Source organism: Astatotilapia calliptera, chromosome 12 (assembly GCF_900246225.1).
Source record: "Astatotilapia calliptera chromosome 12, fAstCal1.2, whole genome shotgun sequence".
In the NCBI taxonomy this organism is placed as follows: domain Eukaryota; kingdom Metazoa; phylum Chordata; class Actinopteri; order Cichliformes; family Cichlidae; genus Astatotilapia; species Astatotilapia calliptera.
This window is the reverse complement of record NC_039313.1, coordinates 15915319-15926956: the sequence shown is the minus strand read 5'-3', so window position 1 is coordinate 15926956 and position 11638 is coordinate 15915319. Positions and strand designations below refer to the sequence as shown.

The 11638-nt window shown below is 39.0% G+C and overlaps 1 protein-coding gene across 4 annotated transcripts in view; it reads right to left on the bottom strand.

Annotated features, from left to right (window-relative positions):
• Window positions 1-389: 389 nt before the first annotated feature.
• The window catches only part of LOC113033160 (NIPBL cohesin loading factor), a 29382-nt gene continuing 18133 nt past the window's right edge, over window positions 390-11638 (bottom strand). For all 4 annotated transcript variants that reach the window (XM_026186615.1, XM_026186618.1, XM_026186617.1 and 1 more), the window contains 22 exons: window positions 11375-11595; window positions 11179-11281; window positions 10999-11097; window positions 10646-10792; window positions 8973-9107; window positions 8765-8863; window positions 8581-8634; window positions 8382-8490; window positions 8138-8268; window positions 7783-7923; window positions 7576-7669; window positions 7151-7305; window positions 6826-6916; window positions 6451-6624; window positions 6097-6287; window positions 5726-5833; window positions 4947-5147; window positions 4247-4393; window positions 3766-4151; window positions 3492-3666; window positions 1559-1756; window positions 390-1456 (listed from right to left, as the gene is read on the bottom strand). In XM_026186615.1, coding sequence (XP_026042400.1) covers window positions 1094-1456; window positions 1559-1756; window positions 3492-3666; window positions 3766-4151; window positions 4247-4393; window positions 4947-5147; window positions 5726-5833; window positions 6097-6287; window positions 6451-6624; window positions 6826-6916; window positions 7151-7305; window positions 7576-7669; window positions 7783-7923; window positions 8138-8268; window positions 8382-8490; window positions 8581-8634; window positions 8765-8863; window positions 8973-9107; window positions 10646-10792; window positions 10999-11097; window positions 11179-11281; window positions 11375-11595 — 3522 coding nt within the window. In that variant the 3' untranslated portion in view covers window positions 390-1093. The remainder of the gene's footprint in view (window positions 1457-1558; window positions 1757-3491; window positions 3667-3765; window positions 4152-4246; window positions 4394-4946; window positions 5148-5725; window positions 5834-6096; window positions 6288-6450; window positions 6625-6825; window positions 6917-7150; window positions 7306-7575; window positions 7670-7782; window positions 7924-8137; window positions 8269-8381; window positions 8491-8580; window positions 8635-8764; window positions 8864-8972; window positions 9108-10645; window positions 10793-10998; window positions 11098-11178; window positions 11282-11374; window positions 11596-11638) is intronic.

Sequence of the window (11638 nt, the reverse complement as noted above, 5' to 3'; positions counted from 1 at the left end):
ACTGTGATAAAATGATCATCCTTTGGACAAAAATCCTATAATCTGACATCATGTAAAGACTCTCTCAGTCATATCCGTCCAATGATTTTCTTCACTTTGGCAAGATGAACAGATTGGATCAACAGTTTGAGCAGACAAGTGACAAAGAGAAGTAGAAAATTTATTGCAGTATTTGTTCCACCAAAAGGGTATGAATCCCCTTTCCTCTTATTACTAGGGTGACCTAATACAACAAAATCTACATTTACAAAATATCCTCCTGCAATAGGCCACATATACTGCATGCGTAGTTCGAAATAGAATAAATTATATTCAGAGGACTCTGCCATTGTACAGCATGGACAAATAAAAGTGAACAAAAATAAAAATTCTTGTTTTTTTGTTTGTTTTTTGTCATCTGTTTTTTTCCTCAAATATCTAAAAGCTAAAAGGAAAAAACCATCCGGTTGCTAGTAGTATAATAAACTCCAAAAACACTTTAATAAGAACATCAAAAAGACTAATTTCCAACATTCACTTAAGGTTTTATTCTTTTTTTTTTACAGCTTTTTTGTCTTCAGAGATATAAACATTTTAATTTTTTGTCGTGTTAAACTATGATACAGTGGGAGTAGAAATGAGCGACTAGAATCTGCTGCACAACAGCGAAGGAGCTCCCACAACAATGTCGACAAAACATTTCCCTCCAGGTCTCGTCTCTGATAGCCTTTTAAGGGATAATCGGGATGTATTATTCCTTTAATGCCTTCAGGATTCTATCCTCTGAACTTGTACACAAACGAAACATGAGCAGTCCCTCTAATATAAGTCTTATGTTTTGTGTCATTTTTGCAAGAATAACTCATGTAAAAGTATGTAGTGTCAAATATTCTTGCCCTCGTGTTTTCTTACAAAAATGAGGAAGGAGAGAGGGAGGGTAGGAATCCAGTGAAGTTTGGCTGTGTTGTTGGAGGTGGCAGGTTGAGGAGGAGGAGAAGGAGCAGGAGCAGTGAAGAGGAGGATTTATAATAAAGTAGAAATGGAACAGGGGAACCAAAAAAAAAAAAAATTAAAAAAACAAAACAAAACAAAAAACCCCACCACATTGGAGCCATTAGCTAGCCCCTCCTTCCCGTGCTGCATACAGTGAGCGTAAAGTCTGTACTATTTTGTTGCTCAGTTTGTGGTTGCTGGTCAAGGCAATCTTCTTGTAAATGATGTCCGACTCCTTAATAGTGTCCACCCAAGGCACTAGTTTTCGGCCATCACGTTTCTTGGCTTCTGCCCAGGGCCCCGAGTACGAACCAGCCATCCAGTGGATGCTGTACCCATTTGAGGTCTTTTGGATGACTCGAGCTATCTGCGGCCGGTCTTTATATTTGGGGCAGCAAAGCGCAATCACATCCATAACCTCCACTGTCTCACTCATCCGACCAGGATCCGAGGAGTCACCTGCTCGCCTTGACTTTCGAGAGGACTGTAGAGAGCAAAGAACAAAAAAAAATTTTTTTTTAAAGAAATTTCCTCAATTGCTTTTAATTAGCATTTTACAAAAAGAGTGTGTATCCATTTATCTCACCCCTGGGGTCCTCTCGTCACCATCACTATCATCATCATCCGTCTCTGGTCCGGCCTGATTGCGCGGACTCGGTCCTGACAGGGGGCCGGAGCCTCCCAATAGAGCATTTATGGCTTTGTTTCTGATGTTCGCACTGGCAGATGCTTCCCCCTCCTCATCCTCTTCATCTGGGTCCAGATGTTCCATCAGAACTTTGAACTGTGAAAAGTAAAAAGAAAAGAAACCAACTTTGAGACGAAGCTTCAGGCTAATCAGCAGTTATAACCATGCAAACCAAATATTGAATAAAGGGCAAAACTCATATTCACTGCAGTCTGTTTGAATTAGAGATGGACCGATCCGGTATTACATATCGGTATCGGTCTGATACGGACCTAAATTACTGAATCGGATATCGGTGAGAAATAAAAAATCTAATCCGATCCATTAAATATCACGAAAGCACCTCACAAAACTTGTGACATGGTGTAACTCAGCGCATAACCTTAGCACGTCGGAGCAGTATGCATCACGTGATTAGAGAGGCTGTGGCGTGCGAGACCTGTCAGCGGTCTGATTGAGCATTTGGATCCTTGCTACCAAGCCGGCATTTCATCTCCGAGAAAGTGATCCCAGAGAGAAGTAAAGCAAGTGTGTAAGTTCATCTCTGAATGTTTGTAAAGCATTCGCACGTTAAGCTTAACAACCGATTTATGGAGCGACTACCTCTTCTCTCTCCATCTCCTGTTGCTACTTCAATCATGAAACTGATCAATGATCGGCTGATCGGCTTTTCTGTAGCAACTCCCGTCTCTCTTGTTTGTTTATGGCCGACTTTGCACCAGAAAGGGGAAACCAGTGGCTGAACAACAGCAGCACATTTAAGCTTGATAAGCTGTTGTTAGAATTTATTTAATATTACTTTCTACACCAGGATCCTTTTCTACGCAGCTGACGGCTGGTAACTGTGCAGGGGCGGATCTAGCAAGCTTATGCCAGGGGGCCAGATAGGGCATTAACGGGGAAAAGGGGGGCACAAAGAAATACTTTTCTTTCTTATTGTAATTTAAAATGTCTAGCTTTTATTAAATAATTATCTGAATCTTACACCCAAAGTTTTAATCTGATGTAAAATGTATAGAAGTCCATTACTGTATATAGTAACTATTAAGTCTAATATACCCTAGTAAGCTATAGTACTTTCCCCTTTGGGAAGGTACCATCTGTGCAGTCTGCAGTTCTGTTGAAGAAAGATGTTGAATCTACTTAATTATTGTGGAAAAATAATTGATTTCTGTGCCTTTATTTTTTTTTATCACATGCATTAAATTAAAGTTGATTACGTCGTTTAAGCATCGCGAGGGTGGGGGGTGGTTCCCTTATTTTTTTTTTTTTTGCTGGGAGTTGGCAACTCTTACTTAGGTTGCTTAATATTTCTGCTAAGTACTCTTTAAAATACCAGAATAGGGAGGATGGAGTAGGTTTAAGTTTATTAGATCAATCAGTATTGCTGAACTATGAAATATTTTGGGTGCACTGTATTTTTTGCATACAGCCGTAACAGAATAGCTTTAGGGGGTTTTTTTTGTTTTTTTTTACTTGAGTATGAACTTATGCAGCAAGATATTTAAAAAAACAAACAAAAAAAAAACCAGTTTTATTGATTAAAAAATACACTATATCGGATTCATATCGGTATTGGCAGATATCCAAATTTATAATATCGGTATCAGACATAAAATGTGGTATCGTGCCATCTCTAGTTTGAATCGCAAATTTAAGGCAAAACTCATATTTTAGTAAGTTCAGTAAGTAAGAAAAAATTATTAAAAAACATTTTTGTGTGATAATTAAATTCTACACTAAACTCGTGTAACTGCTTAGAGGACAGACAATAATATAAACCAGTGAACTCAAAACACTTTAGTCAGGCTGATTAAGCTTTGTTACTTACATCTAGATACTGTTTGACTATCTGCTTCTTTACACCATCTGTCAGCGTGGCGTGAGCCATGTTGTTGGAGATAAAGTCGATGGTTTGTCGTGGGTGAAAGTGAATGTTGCCTTTTCTGTTCACTGCCTTGTCGTATACCTTGGCTGACTCTGTTGGAGAGTATTTCTGGATTTTACTGTTGGAAGACAAAACATTTTTTGGTCAGTTGTAGAAGTCACAAGGTCCCATTTTGGCAGATGTTCTGAGTTTGTTAAATCAATCCACAATTACTAACCTGTCAGAGAATCCATATTGGTTTTTCAGATGCTGTTTGAGCACCAGCAGAAGCAGAATGCCCTGAACTGCGTTTGCAAAGTCCAAGAGACCTGTGGGATTATCTGGGAGGAGCCTCATTACTTTCTCCACATCGTCCACATCCAAATCCTCCAGATCAGACTCGGACTCCGAGCTCTCCGAGTTTGCAACAGGTTTTTTCGTCTTTTTTGGCCGTCGTACCACATCGTCGTCAGTGTCTTCATTGTCCTCACCGTTGCTGTTCTCTGCATCTTCACTCCTCCAAGAGTCGCAGTTCATCTTTTCCTCATCATCCTCTCCATCTGATGAGTTCTTCCACTCTTTCTTGACCTTTTTCTCTTTACGTCTTGGTTCCTTTAGAAGAAGCTGGACAGAAAGGACAATCTATTAATATTTTTTTGTTCCAGCAGTGTAATTCTCTGGATTTAAAAAAAAAAGAATAAATCTCAGGTCTTCCCCACCTCTTTAAAGGTTTGCAACAAGTTGCTGCCAGAGACTGACAGGGTGATGTCTATATGGTGCATGATGAAGAGAGGCTCCTCCTGGCTCTGGTATGGAAAACAAGCAAGGTTGTCTGCGATAAACAGGAGCATGTTTACGTCCGTCTTCTGCAGAAAGAAAAGAAATGTGGAGCTTGATCAAAAGTTAGCACTTGGTACAAAATAACAGTGCAATATTACCCAATTTGAGTTCAAATGCTCATACATAAAAAGTTAACTGTGTATAGTGAAATCAGAAAAGATGTAATATTGTAGACTGAACTTCAGCATTTGTCGCTTAATAAAAAGGTCTTCCTTTAAGATCAGTGTTATCCAAGCTCAGCAACCAGAGGAATCTGAAAGCTCATGTTTTCATTTGTCTGGATTCCCTTTTCTCTCTTTACATTTGGCCTAATATGGGTATTATTGTACACATTGTGTTGTTCTGATTTGTTGTAATTCTATCTAGTTGTAACCAGCGGCATTTCTAGACTAATTTACATTTGCATAATGATGTCAGGCTAGTTCTAACCTTAAGAGTTGTCATAACACACCTGTTATTACACTTACCACAAAGCAAAGAACTCAAAGTATATTTTTACATTGCATACAGTTAATTAGGAAACACCATTTGCCACTAAGGAGTCATAACATGTGCCAAGATGAATGCTGGTTAACTCACAGCACTGTCATCAAAGAGGTTCAGCAGCGAGATGAGAAAAGCCCTCCGGTGTTGTCGGTTCCCCCGGATCATAGTGAAGAGGTGGGAGCAGAGTGCCGAGTGGGTCTCGTCCTGTCTGAATCCTCTTATGATGGATTTACGAGATGAATTAATGGCCTGCTGCAAACTGTATGACATCTTCATCCCAGCAACTGCCTTCATCTGTCATAAAATATATTGGGTGACGAGTGTTAGAAACACAGCATTTCTATAACTACTGGGACAATTATTGTACTGATAATGTTCCTTTTAAAAAAAGTATCATGTACATTCACTTTATTAAAAAGAACAGTGAATAAATGAATGGCTGTGGTACATTTATCATTAGATTAGACCAAAATCCTGAATGTTATGTTTTTTGATCTTCTTTACAGCAGAAGATCCAGAACATGATCTCTCAAGAGACTGGAAACTGTTCTGGCATTAAATGGTGCAGTGGGTAGAATAAATGTTGTGATCTGTACAGGGTGTACCCTGCCTTTCGCCCTGACACACCTGGATAGGCTCTAGCACCCCAAAACCCTGAACTGGACAAGCAGTTAAGAAAATGCACGGATGGATTTTTTTGTCACAAATCTAAGGCTCATCTTGTCCATACTGTATTACCGTTATTCTGGTTGTTTTTTGCAGCTGTTTGTGCTAAAGTTAAAGAGGGTTAAAAGAAGACAAAAAACCCCCAAAAAGTAACAAGGTAAGACCTAAATCTGGAATGCGAAAAAAAATGAAAAACACCAACTCACGTGGATGAATCCTGTGTACTTCTTGTCAATCTCCACCAGCTGCTGGTCTGCTTTGTTCCTCATGCTGGGCTCTGGGTCTGTTCCCATTGCAATGAGGTAGGGTACACACTACACAGACAGGATAAAAGCAGTGAAGTTCACATGCATATGCATTTTACTTCTGTTCATGAAAAAAAGAGAAAACAGATTAAAATGAAAGTAACTAGTGATTTTACAATAACTACAAACTAATGAATATTGGTTAGCTTTAAGATGCTTGCATACAAAAATTACTTTGAGGAAAAAAAGTGCTATCAATAGACCAAACACAAACAATTATTTATTGATAGTGATATAATAATGACACGTGACAAGTTCTTGCTTTCAATTACCTGAACAGGATGGATGAGACCCTGGTTGAGCGTGAGAGCTATGACGTTGAGAGCAAAGTGACGTACGCTGGATTGGGTGTGGAAGAAAGCCTCCAACACCTGCTTTAAATAAAGCTGCATAATGGAGCTGCTCATCCCCGAAGAGATGTCTCCCATCTCCTTCAGATCCTCTTGTTTGGACATTTTCTTCCCTACAAGTACAAAAAAACCATAAAATATACAGATTGTCCCTTCTAGACGATGTTCATTTTTATATAGTGAAGTAATAAAATCACTTGAATTGACAAAATGTTATAACAAGTATATTATTCACTGTGACGTCTAAAAGCTGTTTAAAAAAAACAAATTACTTACATTCTCTGTCTGCTTCCTGCATCCGCGTGTCTTCCTCCTGAAGGTATGTCTGGAGGTTTTTGAGGATCTGAATTTTGAGGTTAATTGAGGAGCCACTGTCAGCCAGGATGCCATTATACAAAGACTTCACCTCCTGCATAAACATCTGGCTGGGATGCATGATCACAAGGAAACCTGCGTGAAAAGAATAACAAAGATCAAATACATGTAAAAAATAAGTAAATGACACATCCTTCTATATGATCTCAACCTGCTGTGGCCAGGGAATCATTTGCTCATCTCTGGTCTTTATATTATAGTCCTATAAGCTGGTAAAATGACACTGTAGGTCCTGGAGTCAGTCTAATCACACTAAAAAAAACATTATGTTCTTACCTAAGCCAATGATGGCTTTGGTCTTGACCTCCTCATCTTCATGCTTGGTGAAGTATAGCAGCAGCTCAAGAACTTTCTCCTTGATAACAACCTTGACAACACGTCAACACATAATTACGAAACTGCAGACATTTTCATACATATTTTTTAAAACAGCAATCATAAAGTTGCATAATGAGCTGCTTCATCATAGCCAATCGTGGTTGTGGACAAGATCCTCAAAGAAGAAGATAACTGGACGTAAAGCTGTAATCCAAAATTAGACCCAGTTTTCATTTGAAATGTTCATTTCTAATCAATAATTAATCATTAACTACTACCCTACCTTGGTGGTGCCCTTGAACTCTTCCAGATCAAAATCAAAGTGTCGGGCCAGGGCACCCACGGTGAAGAGGGATCGCAGCAGGAAAGGCTTGTTTGCTACCAACTTTGTGTCGTTTGGGTCCTCCTGATGCTGAACCTTCAGCCTGTTAAGCGCACCTAAGAGGGGATGAAAAAAACATTTGAATTGAATTTTTTAAATTCCATTCAAACTCTGACTGCTTAAAATGCAATTTTATATTTTATAGGCCTTCTGCAATGTTTTTTGGAGAACTTGTGGCTAAACTAAATCCACTCTTCTGAAGAAACAGTGGGATATAAATAGTTACATTTCTTTGGCTTTTGAATGGATTAATGTGGTACTTCAGCAGAGCTATGCTATCCCTATAAAACACAAACATTATTACTCCAGGCATTAGCATCTCTCACCATAGAATCTGTTGAAGCAAGCCCACACAAACTTATAGTTGTGTGTGACTTTGTTCACAACGGCTCCGAGACAGCTCACACAGTGTTGGACCACCTGAACACAGGAAGATAAACCATCATGTTACCTCTTTAACAAAACTGGTTACAGCTTATATACTTAAATTGGGCAAACTTATATAAACTTGTTAAAACACTGCTGCCACGCACCGTCATGCCATATTTGATGATGAGCTTCATGAGGTCTTCTTCAATGGTTGCAAGGAAAGTTGCACTGGGGTGCTCCATCAGAGGAACCACAAGCTCCAAAATCTTTGCCACATTACAGATAACCATGAAGTCATTGGCAGTCTGCAGGGGAAACAAAATATGAATGTTATAAAAGTATATTAGGAAAAATCAACTCAAAGAAAGTACTCCTTCTCCCTTTCAATCGAATCATTAACTTAACAACTGAATTATCTTTACAAATCAACAATATAAAGTTATAGTATATACTAGTAAACATTATCACATTAATAACTCTTCAAGAACAAAAAATGTTAGTAATTTTGAAACAACTTACATTACACTTTGTCGTCAGGTAGGGTTGCATGGTCATAGCATGTTTGACCATAAGCTGGGCGCTGATCTTGCTGAACAAGTACAAGGTGGTGATACAAGCCACTAGCCGTGTTGAGTTCACCCCCTTGTTCTCTATAGAGGGAAAAGGAGTTAACAATACATGCAAAATTACAGTACAAGTACAATGCTTAGGCAAGGATATACGTTTACATTTAAATATATAACCAATATATATCCAAACATACCTGCAAGAGACTCCTCATATTTAAGGATGTGTTCAACCAGATTGTCGACGAGCTGAACACAAGCCTTTTCGGCTGGCTTATATGATGCGTCCTCTTCAGATTTGAGGAGCTAAAGAAAGGAGAAAAATGTTTATAAGGTTTTAAACAATAGCAGATCTCAAAACAGATATCTATTATATAATGAAGCTCAAATGCTAACATTTTGAAGAAGCTGTTCAAACCAATCATAGCCGGTGTCTCGACAGGCTGCAACCTAAAGACATCAGAGGAAATGATTAATAATATGCAATCATCAACTACTGGTTGAGAACTGACACCCTACGTTTTTTTTTACATTTATAATTTTAAATCATTCAACAAAGTGGTAATTCAGTTAAATGTACCACATCAGTGATGTTGAGAATCTTCCTGGTCATGGTTTCTTTGTCATGGGCTGGAGTTGGAGTAAACCACAGCTTCTGGAATGTCTCATTCACCAGTTTCTATAAATAAGAAATGCAATAATAAAAAAATGAAATAATAAATATCTACAACGAATTCTATGAAGAATGGAAGCCACGTCTTAACAACCATCTGTAAGCAGATCCATACCTTAATTCCTTCCTCGTCATTGACCCTGCGGATCATCTTCACGCACATCTCAGTAATCTTACTGAAGGTCGGTTGCTCCAGACAAATATCTCTGAGGATTTTGATCACCCGTTTTCTCACACTGATACCAGTGTCCTAAAATAAAAAGGAATTAAATTAATAAACTGAAGTATAATTTTTAAAATGAATTTTAAAAAGAGAAAAGAGAAATGTATGCATTTGGTGTAGTAGCATTTTTTCACCCACAGGTGGCAGAATAAGACTGTAATGAAGAGTGAACTTCTCATGAACCCACTTGAACATTTCCATGACAACAGGGACAACAATCTCAACTGTTCACTTCCCAGATGCTAAGCACAGAGAGTAACTAGAAAGACTTTGAGTTCACCTGAATTTTAGTACTAACAGCATGTTGTCACGTGTGCTTTTTAATCCTAAAATCTTAAACTGCTGCTGGAAAACAGATTTAAATAGCTTACGCAATAGAAAACCCGAAAGTGCCCTATTAACCATTTTTTTTAGGACTCTCCAAATACATTTCTGATGTACACTTGGTGTACCCCCCTCCAAAACAAAACAAAACAAACCCCAACCAAACACAAAACAAGCCAACAACCGCATTACTAGCCCAGAAGAAGTGTGCAGCAATCAGAGAAAAACACAATATTTACATGTATGCAGTTCATCAACAGACACATGAGTATTACTAGTATTGATCTGTGTAAGAAACCATCCTGCAGGTGCTAGGGACAGCTTAACAATGAAGGCACAAGTGAAGGGCCAAGCAAAAACACACCAACTAAGGCTACGTCCACACGTACACAGGTATTTTTGAAAACTGAGATTTTCCGTTTTCGTTTTAAAAAATAATCCCGTCCACACATAAAGGCAGAAATGAAGGAAAACGCTGCTAGGAACATGCCAAAGCAACAGGTGGTGATATATTCCTAACCGTGTAGAAATGTTGGCCAATCAGAAGTCTAGAAATAGTAAACAAAGATGGGGCATAGAACCGAGTCATATGTGTGAAGGGACAGTAACTGTGTGTGTATATGTAAGCATTTAAACACTGCAGAGAGTACAATTAACAGTAACAGTATTGTAGAAATTCATTTCACCGAAACAATAACGTGGCGCACAGTGTGACGTCAAAAAAGGCGCACACCTTTGACGCTGCGTTTTCTCCGTTTTTCTCGTCCACACGTAAATGCAAAAACTGAGTTTTCAAAAATATTCACCCTGGCCGGAGTTTTTAAAAATCTCAGAAAACGCCGTTTACGTGTGGACGAAAGGTGCAAACGCATAGAAAAATCTGCGTTTTCAAAAATACCCGGGTACGTGTGGACATAGCCTAAAAGCCCACAGTACAATGATGAATATGCCAAAACAGTGTAAAAGCTAAAATAATTATAGTAATGATAATTCTAATGCTATATTTCCTCATTATCTATGGAAAAACATCACGTATGTCCAAATCAATCAATTGGTACAGAATTGAAAAATGTTAGCTATTATAACCCAGCATCCTAATGTCACACTCAAGGTGTGGTGGACATCATCACACGATGGACCTAGCATGTGAAGTCACAGCTGTGGTTTTTGCTTTTGCGCCTTTAGCACCTATATGCAAACCACAGCATAACTGGGAATAAGTGACTGACTGGACAACTTACCAGTATCCTCTCTATGAGCATGTCGTAATATTGCTCAGTGAGTTGGGGTCTGCTGAGCACAAACTTGCCCAGCAGCTCTACAGCTGCCTCTCTCACACTGGTGGAGTTGTCCATTAAACGACCATGGACACCACGCTGCATGTCGGACTGCAGACAAAGAGAGCAATCAGTCAGCATATAGCAAGCTACAAGAATTACAAGATACCTTCTGAACAGAATGCTGCAGAATAAGAAGTACATTTTGAAAGAGCAAAGCCATACAAAGAATATAAGTTAAGACAGCATCATGTGCAGTAAAAAAAAAATGTTAACAATTAATGCACTTGCTACTATAAACAGAGATAGAGACATACCCTTGCCAGTATGCTGGGATCAACAGCCACGACCTCAGACAGACATTTCATGGCTTTAGTCCTTACAGCGATGGCACTTTCTCCAAGGACTCGTAAAATCTGGTAAAGAACAAAGAATGTTTATGTTTCTCTGGGGGGGGGATTGAAATGCTTTTGCTAAAAAGAAAATCACACTCTTACCTGTGTTAAATAAATATCAAAGCTCTGGGCGAACGGCCTCATAGAGGCCAAATAACGCACAATCAAACAGGCATCTTCATAGTCCACAGTGTCAGAGTTCATTCTGTTGAGAAGCAGGTTACAGACTTGCACAGTCACACAACTGCACTTGTGCAAATAAAAGAAAGTACACTGCTGATATATCGCACATTCTTACTTCAGTGTGGTGAAATGAGCTGGCATGGTCTTAATGATGTTGCGCAGGAACTTCTTGCGCTTCTCAGCACGCTGCATAATTTCTCCGGTAGTTTCCACCTCCTTGGCATGTTGCGGACCGTCCGAAGAGTCTTCGTCCTTTGGATTCTGGTTACGCATGGACTTTTCAGCCTCGGTGGTGGCATCGCGGAACCACTGAGCAATGTAAAACTTTCTAGCAAACTAGAATGCAAAACAGGTCTCAGTATTACATTCATAGCATTCA